Source organism: Chlorocebus sabaeus, chromosome 1 (assembly GCF_047675955.1).
Source record: "Chlorocebus sabaeus isolate Y175 chromosome 1, mChlSab1.0.hap1, whole genome shotgun sequence".
In the NCBI taxonomy this organism is placed as follows: Eukaryota; Metazoa; Chordata; class Mammalia; order Primates; family Cercopithecidae; genus Chlorocebus; species Chlorocebus sabaeus.
This window is the reverse complement of record NC_132904.1, coordinates 83,069,668-83,084,257: the sequence shown is the minus strand read 5'-3', so window position 1 is coordinate 83,084,257 and position 14,590 is coordinate 83,069,668. Positions and strand designations below refer to the sequence as shown.

General features: G+C 40.1%; 1 protein-coding gene across 3 annotated transcripts in view; it reads right to left on the bottom strand.

The window, feature by feature from the left end:
* The window catches only part of CCDC81 (coiled-coil domain containing 81), an 84,997-nt gene that overhangs the window by 24,700 nt on the left and 45,707 nt on the right, over positions 1-14,590 (bottom strand). For all 3 annotated transcript variants that reach the window (XM_038005376.2, XM_008020436.3, XM_008020437.3), the window contains exons 2-6: positions 14,494-14,555; positions 12,940-13,096; positions 7,740-7,996; positions 5,126-5,205; positions 2,817-2,938 (exon numbers count right to left, since the gene is read on the bottom strand). In XM_038005376.2, the coding sequence (XP_037861304.2) occupies positions 2,817-2,938; positions 5,126-5,205; positions 7,740-7,996; positions 12,940-13,060 (580 nt within the window). In that variant the 5' untranslated portion in view covers positions 13,061-13,096; positions 14,494-14,555. The remainder of the gene's footprint in view (positions 1-2,816; positions 2,939-5,125; positions 5,206-7,739; positions 7,997-12,939; positions 13,097-14,493; positions 14,556-14,590) is intronic.

Below are 14,590 nucleotides of genomic sequence, written 5' to 3'. Positions count from 1 at the left end.
AAAAAAATGTTTTTGCTGTTTATTTGCAAAGAAAGCACTGTGCTAAGTATTTAGAGGACAAAAAGGGGCAACTAACATAAATGCAAGAAATGGGCTGGATATAACACGACCAGGAGACATGTTAGTTTAGTTAACATTTCTTATGAAAAATGAACAGTGGCAGTTTTACAACTTTGATATCTGTAGATTTAGACATTTTGCCTGTAAAGATCTTTCAGTAGATATGGTTGAAGAGAAAAATAAGATATAAACAAAAAAGTGCGAGCTTCCATTTGGAGGTCATCTTATGTGCTAACAGTGCTAAGTGCTTTGTAATACACATTTACTAAATAACAACTTGGGACAACGATGCAAAATGTATAAGTCAAAAATAAATGTTACCATCTTTTTTTTTTTTTTTTTTTTGAGATGGAGTCTTACTCTGTCACCAGGCTGGAATGCAGTAACCCAATCTCAGCTCATTGTAACTTCTGCCTCCCAGGTTCAAGCAATTCTCCCATCTCAGCCTCCTGAGTAGCTGGGATAACAGGTGCATGCCACTACTCCCAACTAACTTTTTTTTTAAACTTTTTATTTTTTTTTTAATTTGTAGTAGAGACGGGGTTTCGCCATGTTGGCCAGGCTGGCTTCAAACTCCTGATCTCAGGTAATCCACCCACCTCAGCCTGCCAAAGTGCTAGGATTACAGGCGTGAGCCACTGTGCCCAGCCAAATGTTGTAGTCTTTAAGGATCTGACATGTTCAGAGGAGAGAAGCCACTCCAGAATTCAGTGGTAAGTTTTCCTGGAGGAAGTGAGATGTGAAAAGGGTACTAAAAGGTGAGTAGGATGGAGATAGATTGAAATAAAAGGAAGGACAGTTCAGGCTGCAGGAAAGAAAAATGAACAAAAGATGAAATTGGGGAAGGGCAGGCATGTTAGAAGAGCATGAATAGGCCAAGCATAGTGGCTCACGCCTGTAATCCCAGCACTTTGGGAGGTCAAGGTGGGCAGATCATTTGAGCTCAGGATTCAAAACCAGCCTAGGCAACATGGCAAAACCCTGTCTCTACAAAAAGTACAAAAATTAGCCAGGCATGGTGGTGCACACCTGTGGTCCTAGCTACTCAAGAGGCTGAAGTGGGAGGATCACCTGAGCCCAGGAGGTTGAGGCTGCAGTGAGCCAAGACTGTGTCACTGCACTCCTCCCTGGGTGACAGAGCAAGACCCCACCTCAAAGAAAAAAAAAGAACATGAATAGATAATTTTGCCCAAAGAAGGGGTCTATGTAGGGCACAGTGGGGGATGAGTCTATAGAAATGAGAAAGCATGTGAATATTAGGCTAGAAGTTGATATGCAATCCTGTAGGCCATACATAGAAAACAGACATCCACAAGCCAGTGTTCACCCATTGGTATGTTTTGTTAGGCCTAATTAGCATTTTTTGTTTCAACAAAAGTCAACATTTAACAACCAATAGATTTCACATTAAAGTCAGGATCTCTGATTCTTTTGAAAAATCAGAAGATTGTACTCACTTTGGTAGCACATATACTAAAATTAGAAAAATTAGAAGATTTGATACCACTTGGGCCACATTTCCACAAAGCAACAATCTGCTAGAGGAACAGTCCTCAAAGTGTGGCCTGGCAAGCCATACTTTTTGGGGTCCCTAGGACCCTTTGAAAATGTCTGTGGCTGTGTTTGGTGGCTCCCACCTGTAATCGTAGCACTCTGGGAGGCCAAGGCAGGCAGATCACCTGAGGTCAAGAGTTTGAGACCAGCCTGGCCAATATGGTGAAACCCCATCTATACTAAAAATACAAAAATTAGCTGGGCGTGGTGGCGCACACCTTTAGTCCCAGCTACTTAGTGGGAGGATGATGCAGGAGAATCGCTTGAACCCAGGAGGCGGAGGTTGCAGTGAGCCCAGATTGTGCCACTGAACTCCAGCCTGGGTGACAGAGCGAGACTCCATCTCAAAAAGAAAATAAAAAGTCTTTGGTTAAAAAAAACAAAAAATCTTTGGAGTCCTAGGATGTTCTTCATTTGCTTCCACCAAAACAACTATCACAACAGATTAGTGCAGACATAGGTATGAGAATCCAGCTTTTTTCTACAAACATCAGAGTGATAAAACTGCCACTCTTCGTTTTTCATAAGAAATGTTAAGTAAGCTAACGTGTCTCCAACCCACTTATATCCACATCACTTCCTGCATTTGCGTTACCTGCCTGGACCCTATAGTCATCTGAGTTTTGGCCCCTTTGAGCAATGGGGAGCCAGCAAAGAGATGATGATCTAAGAGCCTGAGAGTCATAGGACCTGAGGTCCATAAAGTAAGTAAGCTCATAGTTAAGGTCAGATGCAGGATTCTAGGACTAGAATGTATTTGTTAGAAATAATATAGTGATTATTTGTGGCTGGGTGCAGTGGTTCACGCCTGTAATCCCAGCACTTTGGATGGCCTAGATGGGCAGATCACTTCAGGTCAGGAGTTCAAGACCGGCCTCGCCAATATGGTGAAACCCCATCTATACAAAAGCTAAAAAAATTCGCCAGGCATGGTGGCACATGACATTAATCCCAGCTACTCGAGAGGCTGAGGCAGGAGAGTCGCTTGAACCTGGGAGGTGAAAGTTGCAGTGAGCTGAGATTATGCCACCGTACTCCAGCCTGGGCAACAGTGAGACTCCATCTCAAAGAAAAAAAAAGTAATAATAATGATAATATAGTGATTATTTGTAAATTTAACTTTATTTACCTTCGGCTAAGCAATATGACTGGGCTCATAGCAGTAAAGAGTGACAGATTGTATCCAAAAATCATTGGCCTACCTCTGATGCCTTCTTCTTTGTCTGACTGGTCTTTTAACTTGTACTTCCTTTCTCTATTCTCTCCACATTCTTCTACAAGGGTCTCCATAGGCAGTTTGTTTTCCGTCTCCTTGAGCTCAATCCTAGGAATGAGCCAATATGTTTTTCTGCTGCACTGAACCTGAACAGGTGACTGTGTGAACTTTCAAGTCTTGGAAGCAACCCAGCCATCTGGCTGATTCTGAAATAAGCCCACTTTCTTCAAGGAGTGACTGCTCTGATGTGCTGGGTACATATCATAGATTAATTTTTTCTAAAGTTTTCTGGGACCTGACTAAGACCTTCCCCTCTATACCATAGTCTCAAAAGCAGCTTGCATATAGAGAAATTGCCTTAAAGTCCTTTATTTAGGTTATTGGGTTTTGTTTCCATTTGAATTTTTATATCCTAGTTCTATAACTAGATGATCTGGGGTGATACAGTGAGAAAAGGTTGTTGGATAGCTTGAAGGCAAAAGATTCATAGCCTGGTAGAGTATGCCCCAAAATAACCATTTGTCTCCTCCCTCCTTTGCCACTTCTCCCCAGGCAAAAGTGAAGGACTTGCACAGGTACAATTTGCAGCAGGGAGGAAGGGGGTTGTTCAGTTGGTGTGTGTAGTTGTAGGATTTCTTTAATCTCAGGTATGGAGTACTAGGTTGGAGTAGGGAGTGGGGGTGGGGGTACCTTCAGTCAATTCAGGGGCCAAATGTCACATAAATAAAACATGAACAGTTGTTTTGAGTATTTAAGTCCCCTTGTCCATTTCTAGGCCCTTGACTTGATGGAGCCTCCATCTCTGTTCTTTGACCCACTACAATTATTTCCCTCCTGGAGTGCCTAAGCCAAAATATGTCAAAGGGAACAGCCACATTTGCCCTCCAAAACAATCAAAATTATTTTCAAACTGCTGATTTATTTTTAGTGTAAGGCAATATGGTGCAATGGAAAGAACACTGGACCAGGAGCCATGGTCTTATTTCTATAAGCTTGGCTGCTTATTAGTTGCATGGCCATTTCATGTGCAAGATGAGACGGCTGGAAAACAACCTCTAAGACTTACTCTTGACTTCACACTCAATCTTCTGAGGTATTTGTCAAACAGCTCTTCCAGGAGGGGGTTGTTCCAAAGCAACAAGCACAAGAGAATGTCACACTCAAAACATCTGAGAAATTCTCATACTTTTATACTGTACTCATACTTCCTAAAGTAAGAATGCTTTAGGAAGCTAGTTGTTATTCCCCAAACTTCCTCCACCTGAAATGCACAGTGGTTAATGGCACAGCAATTAAGATTATTAACATAATTAAGGGCACAATGAATAAGTGATGGCCAAACTGGAAATAAAACTGAAGTCTCCTGACTCCTACTCCAGTGTTCTCAATAGTGCACCATGTTGCTTCATTCATGTAAAAGAAAAAAATTAAAATTAATTTTGTATCGTGATAAAATGGAGAATTATAATACATATGTCACATGAATGTCGTGAAGATTAAATGAAGTAATATGCAACCACCAGTAACAACCACTGTGCTCATGGAGTAAAGCTGTTTCCTTATTCTGACTTACCTGTTTAACCCGTTTAGTGGTAAAAATCCGAGCTCTGACAGGAAATGGGCTGAACTGAAGGAAGAAGCAGCAGCTAGGGCAGAAGAAGTGCTACAAAGTAGAGGAAAGCTCAGCAGGTGAGAAGAGTTTTACTAATACTGCAGGGACTAAGGTTGATGGAAGGTAGTATCAGAATTTCCAGGAGCCAAGGGTAGTTTTATAAATGGGCTGTTGGGCAAGGTGGCTCACGCCTGTAATCCCAGCACTTTGGGAGGTCGAGGCGGATGGATCACTTGAGATCAGGAGTTTGAGACCAGCCTGGCCAATATGGTGAAACCCCATCTCTACTAAAAGTACAAAAATTAGCCAGGCGTGGTGTCGTGCACCTGTAATCTCAGCAATCTCAGCTACTCGAAAGGCTGAGACAGGAGAGAATTGCTTGAACCCAGGAGACAGAGGTTTCAGTGAGCAGAGATCGTGCCACTGCACTCCAGCCTGGGTGACACAGCAATACTCCATCTCTGAGGGAGGATAAAAAAGAATAAATATCCATTGTTATTTAACTTAACTACAGAAAGTGCATGCAATAAACTCTTCTTTGTTGGTGCATTTAGAGAGGGAGAGACAGAGAATACATTAAAAGGAGCATGAGCTACAAAACATTGAGAAATACCACCCAATGAGATCAGCAGATCAGCAACGAGTGCTAGTGCCTGGAGGAAGCCATGAAGCAAAGCACTTACCTTGGAAACGCAAGCACACTGCTGGGCCACTTCCTCAAGGCCTCTCTGCTGGACAACACCGAGTCCACAGTGCCAGGCCTCTAGAGGACAGTGACAGAGCAAGGTTACATATAGGCTGCCGGCCAGGACTCAGACAAATTAAAAACTGCAGGCTGTCTCATAGGCAAGGCTACCACAATACTTTTCTTGTTGTTTATGTTTAGCGCTTAAAAGTCCAGAGCTTAAAAATCCAATGAGGAATGATCTCATTCATCAAAGTAATCACCCTGGGTAACTGCACAGCAATTATTTTGGGGTTGCCTTTTCTCAAACCATTTCCTTTTTGGGAATTGCCTTCAGGGTTGACAGATTCTTTTAGATATCTTTAAGAAGATAGCAGACTTCGTAAAAATACATGGAAAGTGAGCAAGCTCTCTAATTCCGCTCTTGACCCAAATAACTAAAATTAGGCAATTAAGAGAAAAGCTTTCAAGTCAGGTGGGCTCATGTTCAAATCCCCACACTGCTAACAGGTATGTGGACTTAGGCACTAGGTTTCTGGGGATAATAAAAGGATCTAATAGCACTTCCATGAGTTCCTCTGTGTAAGTAGCTAGCCCATAGTAAATACTGAACAAATGGCTATTTTAATTCTCATATAACTATAAACATAATAGTCACATTGTCACATTTTTACTGTAGAATAATACATAAAATGATTATTTTTGCATGAGTACTACCCCTTACAAAAGCCTTTGAAGGGAATTCTCACAAAGAAGTATAGAAAATATTTCTAATAAAAGCAGCATCACTGAAATAAGCACACAGATTTCCAAGGGGACTACTCTACAAGATGTTTTAAGTTACAGGTCATTTGGGAATAAACTCTCACTGACACCACTTTACAGCAGTTTTCCAAAATGTGTCCTACAGAGCTAATGAGATATTGGATTAACGTAGAATTCCATGATTAAATACATCCAGGCAGTTAAACTGACTGCTTTCCAGCCAGACTTCTCAGCTCCTTTAACATGCTGATGTGCTCTGTCCCTCTGTCCATGAGGGCTATTGATTCAATCAGCAGTTTTCAGTCAGCTTTGACCTCCAAACCCTTTTTTCAGAGTATCTCTCAGGACTAGTTCTTTTGGAAAATTTCCATTCTTTAAAAGATGTGCTTTAGAGTTCAGCAGGTCAAGGAAAATGCTATCTTCTCTTTTAAACACATAGTGAAGCTACAAAGTTCTGCAGAATCCCTGAGGGTTAGAGATGAGCTAGCCACTTTGGCCTTGCTTATAGACTTGTAAACCTTGCCTTGCATTTTCATGGAAAAGCAAGCGTTTTTCCTGCATTTATTTCCCACTTTCCACACACAGGGTTGGCAGTCCTTTTAGCAATCCTGTATGAAACCAGATTGTGTAAAAAAACCCCAGGAGTTTCATTATGCACAATTCCATTTCATAAATCCCTATCCCAAAGCTTCATAAAAGGAGAAATGGGTAGACCAAGGTGATACAATAGCCTTTTCATTAAAAAAAGAAGGGTTTGGCTTTATGGGATATAGGATTATATAACATTCCATAATAATTCAATTCATTCATGTCTACTTTGTTAGTTCCCAGAGGAGTACCTGAGGCACACTAAGTATTCAATAAATCCTGTAGATTGACTATGTCATTTGTTTAAACTGCTGTATCCAGCTTAGCATGAAGGTCACACCAGCTACTTAATGGTTGACAATAATGATGCCAATTAGGAAATTTCTTCTACAACATGCCATATTAAAAGCTAAAGATTCAAAAACTCCATGACTCAAATTAAATTTTGTTACAGACTTTCATTAAAATAAAATAGTCGAACCAACATTAAAAAAGTAAAATAGTAGAACTAGCAAAAACTGAGTGGTTAGGAAGTCTGGGCTTGAATTCCAGTTCTAGTTCACCTTGGGATTCCCACATAGCCTCTCTGAGCCCCTACTTTTCTCACTTGTAAAATTAGGATGATAATAATGCTGCTTGTATATTTCGAGACTCAAATGAAATAATACATGTGGAAGAAGTTTTTAAACTATAGGCCGGGCACGGAGGCTCATGCCTGTAATCTCAGCACTTTGGGAGGTCAAGGCGGGCAGATCACTTGAGACCAGGAGTTTAAGACCATCCTGGCCAACATGGTGAAACTCCATCTCTACTGAAAATACAAAAATTAGCTGGGCATGGTGGCGCGCACCTGTAATTCCAGGTACTGAGAGGCTGAGGCAGGAGAATCACTCAAACCCAGGAGATGGAGGTTGCAGTGAGCCAACATCGTGCCACTGCACTCCAACCTGGGTGATGGAGTGAGACTCTGTCTCAAAAAACGAACAAACAAAAAACCTATAAGATACTATAAAATGTTCAGAATTTGAAGAGTTTCCATTACTATTTATATCCCTCAGTTGACTTTGACTCTTAATGTTCGTTTGCCTTCCTAATCTTTTTGTCAAAGAGTTAATCAAGTATAAACAAGCACTTCCATGTGCTTCAGGTAACTGTCACCCAAATATGTCAATCTTCATTTCTCTTAATTACAACACACCTACAGATAAATCAGAACTACAATTAGGAGAAGACTTAGGAGAAGGAAAATATTAATTTACGTTTGCTAGGGCCTTTGCCAAAGCCCCACTTTCATCCATGGTACAAAGGAAGTCTTTATAAAACCTCATCTTCACTTTGTTGTCTCTGATCATGAGGACCCCAATTCCTTTGAATGTAAACTCCACGTTTTGTTTCATGGAAATGGATCGCGATAAAAAAAGCAACGTCTCCTTCACACATCCTTCCACTACATCTCTGTTAAATGGACCCTCCAGGGATATCATGACAAAATTAAGTGGAACAATTGGGATATCACCTAGAGGAGAAAAGACAGTTGGGGTGGGAGAAAGTGGTGATTACGATAAGGATATATACACACTCACAAATAATTATCTGATTCTCAATACCCTAAAATAGAACTTTCTGGATGAAGCCTTTAGTTGTACCCAATGTAATAATATTACTGCAGACAATTAAGTAGTTACTAACATATTAATCAGTACAATTTTCCTAAAGTATTTCTCTCAAAGTGTTCTCTAAAAGTGTAAGTTCAGTGCTCAAAATAAGAACAGTTAGCTTTCTAAATAACACTGTAGACAAGCTTTTGATTTTCTCTAGGACACATATAATAACTAATTCTCTTCCTCAGAGGGTTTCCTAACGTTTTCATCCCCCTTATATTTTAGGACATACTGGAGCAATATTTGCTGATATGGTTTGGATCTGTGTCCCCACCCAAATCTCATGTTGAATTGTATTCCCCAATGTTGGAGGTGGGGCCTATTGGGAGGTGATTGGATCATGGGGGTGGATCCTTAATGTATGGTTTAACACCATTCCCCTGGGTGCTGTCCTCATGATAGTGAGTGAGCTGTCATGAAATCTGGTTGTTTGAAAGTGTGTAGCACCTCCCTCCATTCTCCCTTTTACTCCTGCTCCAGCCTTGCAAGACATGACTGGTTCCCCTTTGCCTTCCACCATGATTGTAAGTTTCCTGAGGCCTCCCCAGCCATACTTCTGTACAGCCTGTAGAACCATGGGCCAATTAAACCTCTTTTCTTTATAAATTACTCAGTCTCAGGTATTTCTTTATAGCAGTACAAGAATTAACTGATATATTTGCCTATCTCCTCCAGTTATGCCATTTTTACATGATTACAAATACCTACAAGTGTTAAATATTTTGAAAAGAGAACCATCTTCACTAGAAGTTATCATTTAAATGAAATAGGGTCTTATACAAGGGTATCAGACTGAATGACTCACAGAAAGCTTTTCCTCTCTAACGAGCCCATATATGACATTTCAGAGGAATATGATTATATCTAGCTTGAAGGAAGCACAGGATCTATTCAACTGGAACAGATGTAGGAGTAATATGAGGTTCACAAGTCATAAAAAGGGTAAATAGCATAGAGAATAAAGATGACAAAGCCAAAGAGAGACAACAACAAGCTTCACTGATAAATAGGACATAGATAAGATAAGAATATTCTAAGGATTCACTCAGTAAGCATGAGTTATATGCTTTCAAATGTCCACCACTGCTGAACGATGAAAATTAATAAGACATGAGCGTCACTGTATCAGCCTGCCGTCTCCTGCACAATTTAACAGTAATTCCAACCACCTCCCTCCATTTTTAAAAAAATATACATTTCTTAAAAAGAAGGCTGTCTTACCTGCCTCCGGATTTTCCCCTCCCATTTGTCTGCTGCCTCTCTGCAATCTGTCTTTCAGACCACTCGTCTGAGTCAGGACACTGTCATCTCATGATTGCCAAGTCAGTGGATACTTTGCAAATATTATTTCTCATGACCTCCCTATAACTTCTGCCAGCCATGCCCTTTCTTTTCCTTGTATACATGATACCACTCTTGGTTCTCCAATTTCGTCCTCCTTGGCCCCCTTTGCTGGCTTTCCTCCTCTTCTACTTCTTATAAGATACTGAGATTTACTTGTTTCATAGGATTTTGTCCTTGTTTATCTCTTCTGCTGAGTGTGTATCCTCTCCGAGGTAAACATCCAAATCTTGATCTCTAGTCTCCACCCCTCTCCTAAGCTCTGGAATCACCTCTACCTAAATATCCCCACATGTATCTCAAATTCAGCACGTGCAAAAGCAAATTCACTATTTTATCCACCACCAAAATCCACCTTTCCCTTTCATTCTGTACAAAGGTAGTTGATAGCATGAGCATCCATCTGTTCTCCAACCAAAAAATCTGAGTCATACTAAACGCCTTCCTTCCTCTTCCTACCTGCCACTCTCAACTTAAGCCATACCAGTTCTACATCTGAAATGTCTCAAGAGTAATGTCTCATGAGTAGATACCCTCACTTCCCCTCCTGATGATCACTGTCTTCATTCAGGCTTTTACTGCATTTTACCAAACTACTGTAACTGAAAAGAGTATCTTTCTAAACTAATCCTATCTGTACAGATAATTCCCTGCTCAAAAACTTTCAGTGGCTCCTCAGTGCCTACAGGATGAATTATAAAGTCCTATCACACCATATAAGGCCCCTCACAATTGGCCCCTACCTACCATTTTCATCTTATCTTCCTCTGCCTGCCTTCACAATCATATGCCTCAGCCGTACAGAAGTACCTGTTACTTCCTTAACAGGCTTCATTCTTTCCTATATTCTTGACTTGTTCATATTGTTCCTGAAATACCTTCCAACAGATTCTCTGCTCACAGAGTCCTATCATCCTTTAAGACGTCTTTACATGTCATCTTCCTAAAGCAGAGTTAGGCATACTCTCCTCTGAGCGTCATAGCATTTGATCCAGTTCTGATCAATTCAGCTTTTATAGCACTTAATCATGTTTCATCATTTCTTCTTTTTTCTTTTTTTTAAGACTCTGTCACCAGGCTGGAGTGCAGTGGTGTGATCTCAGCTCATTGCAACCTCTGCCTCCCGGTTCAAGCAATTCTCCTGCCTCAGCTTCCTGAGTAGCTGCGACTACAGGCACATGCCACCACGCCCAGCTTGTTTTTTGTATTTTTAGTAGTGATGGAGTTTCACCATGTTGGCCAGGATGGTCTTGATCTCTTGACCTTGTGATGTGCCTGACTCGGCCTTCCAAATTGCTGGGATTACAGGCATGAGCCACTGCACCCAGCCCATTTCTTGTATATTAATTATCTATACTAGATTCAAAAGAACTATGTCTTACTCATATTTAAAAACCCCTATAAAATGTTTGCTTAGTTACTGATACGGTCTGAATTTGTGTCCCTGCCCAAATCTCATGTCTAATTGGAGGAGGGGCCTGGTGGGAGGTGATTGGGTCATGGGGGTGAATTTCCCCCTTGCTGTTCTCATGATAGTGAGTGAGTTCTCATGAGATCTGATGGTTTAAAAGTGTGTGGCACCTCCCCATTTCGCGCTTGCTCTCTCCTGCTCCGCCATAGTAAGATGTGCTTGCTTCCCCTTTGCCTTCTGCTGTGATTGTAACTTTCCTGAGGCCTCTTGGCCATGCTTCCTGTTAAGCCTGCAGAACTGTGAGTCAATTAAGCTTCTTTTCTTCATAAATTACCCAGTCTTAGGTAGTTATTTATAACAGTGTGAGAACAGACAAATACAGTTACCTAGTTAATTAATAATGAAGAATCATAACCCCAAAGCTAAATGTAGACAGAAATTTTTCTTTGGGGGTTTTAAATTTTTATTTATTTCCCTATTTATCTTATTATTATTATTATTATTATTTTGCAGCCTCCAACTCCTGGGCTAAAGTGATCCTCTTGCCTCAGCCTCCCAAGTAGTTGAGACTGCTGGTGTCAACCATCACACCTAAGTTCTTTGAAATAATTTTTTGGAGAGGCAGGATCTTGCTATGTTGCCAAGGCTGGTCTTGAACTTCTGGCCTCAAGTGATCCTCCCGCCTTAGCCTCCAAAATTCTGGGATTACAGGCATGTGCCACCATTGCATGTGCCACCATGCCCAGCCTAGAATTATTCTTTTGAACTAATTCAGTCATATATGTCTAATTCTGAAATTGCCTCACCCAGTAAAAAATACAATTTTAGATCTAAATTACTTTTTTGGACTACAGTACAAGATCCAAAATGGAAAATGAGCTTTAATTCTAAGGCACAGATGTTTTTGCAAAAATGTTAGCTTTATTTTCATTTTCTTAGATAGGTTTTTGATGAAATAGGATATATTTCTTCTGACATAAAACTCTAGGTATTTCTTTTTGTTCCCATGAAAGGGGAAAAAAAGAAAAGAAAAAAAAAAAACTCTAGGTAAAAATAGCTGAAAAGTTCATCAAGCCCACCATACTGAATATATACCTAAGAAATTCTAAGTATGGTTTGTTGGCGTTTGTTCTTCTAATATATCATTCTTTTGAAAGTAGAAAGTTAACTCAAGTGACTCTGAAAATTAACTTTTAGGAACATTAACTTAGAGGACAGTTGCAGCCTTTTCGCCTGTTGCCATCGGAGATAGACTGTCTCCATTCATCCAAGTGTGAGTCTGATGCAGGGGGTGGGGACAATCAGGAAGGTCAAAAGGAACACAGCCAGGAATCAGAAAGTATGCACCCAAAGGCTGCTAAGTAACCAAGGGAGGTGTTAGGAAGCCCACACACTAAAGCTGGATGGAAGCAGTCTGTGGCAGGGATTATGCCTATTTTGTTTACCACTATGTCTCAAGCACCTGGAACAAGGTCTGACACATAGTTGGCTCTCAACCAATATTTAAGGAAGGGAGGGAGGGAGGCAGGGAGGTTGGCTTTAGGGTGTGAGGAAGGTATGTAAGGTATGCATTAAGTCTTTATGGAATTATTCAACTTCTAACTTTCAAATTTTAATGATTTGGATTATACGTATGATAGAAAGGTATCTTTTTGACAGCTGGTACTGACTGTAGTTCTCCCAACCAGAAATCCTAATTAACTTTCTCTTCTTTATAACCACTTTTAATTTCTTACGATCTGAAATAAAGGGCTTACAGCTCTGTGGTGTGGCTTTTACATAAATTTTCTGTTACGTTACATCAGGTTTTTTCACTCCTACCTCTTAGGTTACTGGGGTTTAAAATAGCCTTCAGGAAGACTCTATTATTTTTCCACTTTGGCCCCTCCCTGTGCCAAAAGCACCTTATGAAAAGTGAGTTCCTCAAATCAGAAGGTAAGACAGCAGCACTGGCTATGCTTTGCCCTTCCATTTTTTTTTTTTTTTTTTTTTTAATCCCCAGGACAGTAACCTTCTGGGAAAATCCTACATATCAGAATTATTTACCAGGAGTATATACTTTGTTTTGTTTGAGTCCATGGATCTGCACTAGCTTCTCCGCCATAATAAACACAGGCCTCTGGATTAAGATAAATTTGTTGTTTCCCACCTCAAGTTTTTGTCTCATGAAAGTGAAAGTTCCAAATCCTGGAATCTGAACCCCCTGAAAGGAAAAAAAAAAAAAATCATTGAAGGAGTGAAGAAAAAATAATCTTTAATATTATTATCAAAAAAACATGAAGAGAAGTAAGCTTAGGCCTTAAAAATTCAGTGATCTCTAGGACTCTTCAGAGTGTTAGCATTTTATAATTCTAAGTTTTCAAATAAGCTGAGTATAAAATGTAATATATTGGTCCATGATGATTTACAGACATCAGATCGCTCATCTCTGTATCATCAAAAGGCTAAGAAAATTTGTGTGAATGTCATAGCATCTTTTAATCTTTAACCAAGATTACTCCTGTCCTAAATTGTGTGACATTTTAAATTTTAATCATCTGCCATTAGAGGAATTTAAGAGGGCATGAGAATCTCTGCTTTCTCGTTCCTACTTTTAGATTTTATGTCTGCCACTTAGACAACCCAGCATCCAAATCATATGCTGCAATGTAGTGATCCTGGCTGATGGGTAGAAGCAAATGTTTTTAGCTCTCATACTGGGTTTCTGTTTCCCTGGAGATATCATATATCAAGGACTGCAAACTCAAATGCCTATAGGAGCCAAAAAAGAAAGCAAGAGAGTGAAAGTAGCCAGCCAGGGAATGTGATGGCTATGGACTGCACACCCCATCTAAAGGGAAGAGCACATCTTGAGCTCCAAATGTGTCACCACGTAGTAATGGAAGACTAGAATCGTTAGATCTGCTGATTTTTCAATGAAAGGGAGGGGAAAAATCCAAAACATTATATAATTTCTCCCAAGTTTAAGTGCTGATAACAAATGCAAATTCTCAAGCCAAACAAAATAAATTTGAAGTATGAATTCTGCCCAAGGGCTCTCACAGTAGGACCTCTGAATGGGGTATAAAAGTTTCACAACTTCCCAGCTTCCCCCAAGCTCATCCCCAAATCTCCATGTAGTTTTATGGCATCTAAAGCCAAGACTTAACAGGAGGGAACGGTCCAGCCCTGGGCAAAGTTTCTCATTTTGGCAAGTCTTCTATTTCAATTAAAATCCATTCCCTGCAAGGAGGCAAGACAAGAAGCGTTATATCTTTCTACAGCTATGCCAGGAACTATCAGATCACAGACAAACAGAACTCATCTAGTTTCCTTACACCACACCCAGGCTGATCAGCACTACACTCTGTAACACTAGAAGAGCAGAACTTACAAATTCATTACCTAAAAATAAAATTCATGTTTGTTACATCTATTACCCACAAGTCCGAAGCATGAGCATCATAAAATCACAGGACTGGAAGTTAAAACGGGATGGCTCTAAAGTCTACTGCCCTGCTCCCAGCAACATTATACAAGACTATGGAGGAAAGATCCTTTAGATGCCTACATTAAAATTAATAAATAAATTTAATTTATTAATAAATTAATAAATCTTACCTTGTGCAGGGTTAACTGCCGTCCCACAAATTCTGATACATTCCCCCAGATAATAGAGACTTCTGAAATTCAAAAGTAACGAGAAATTATTTATATG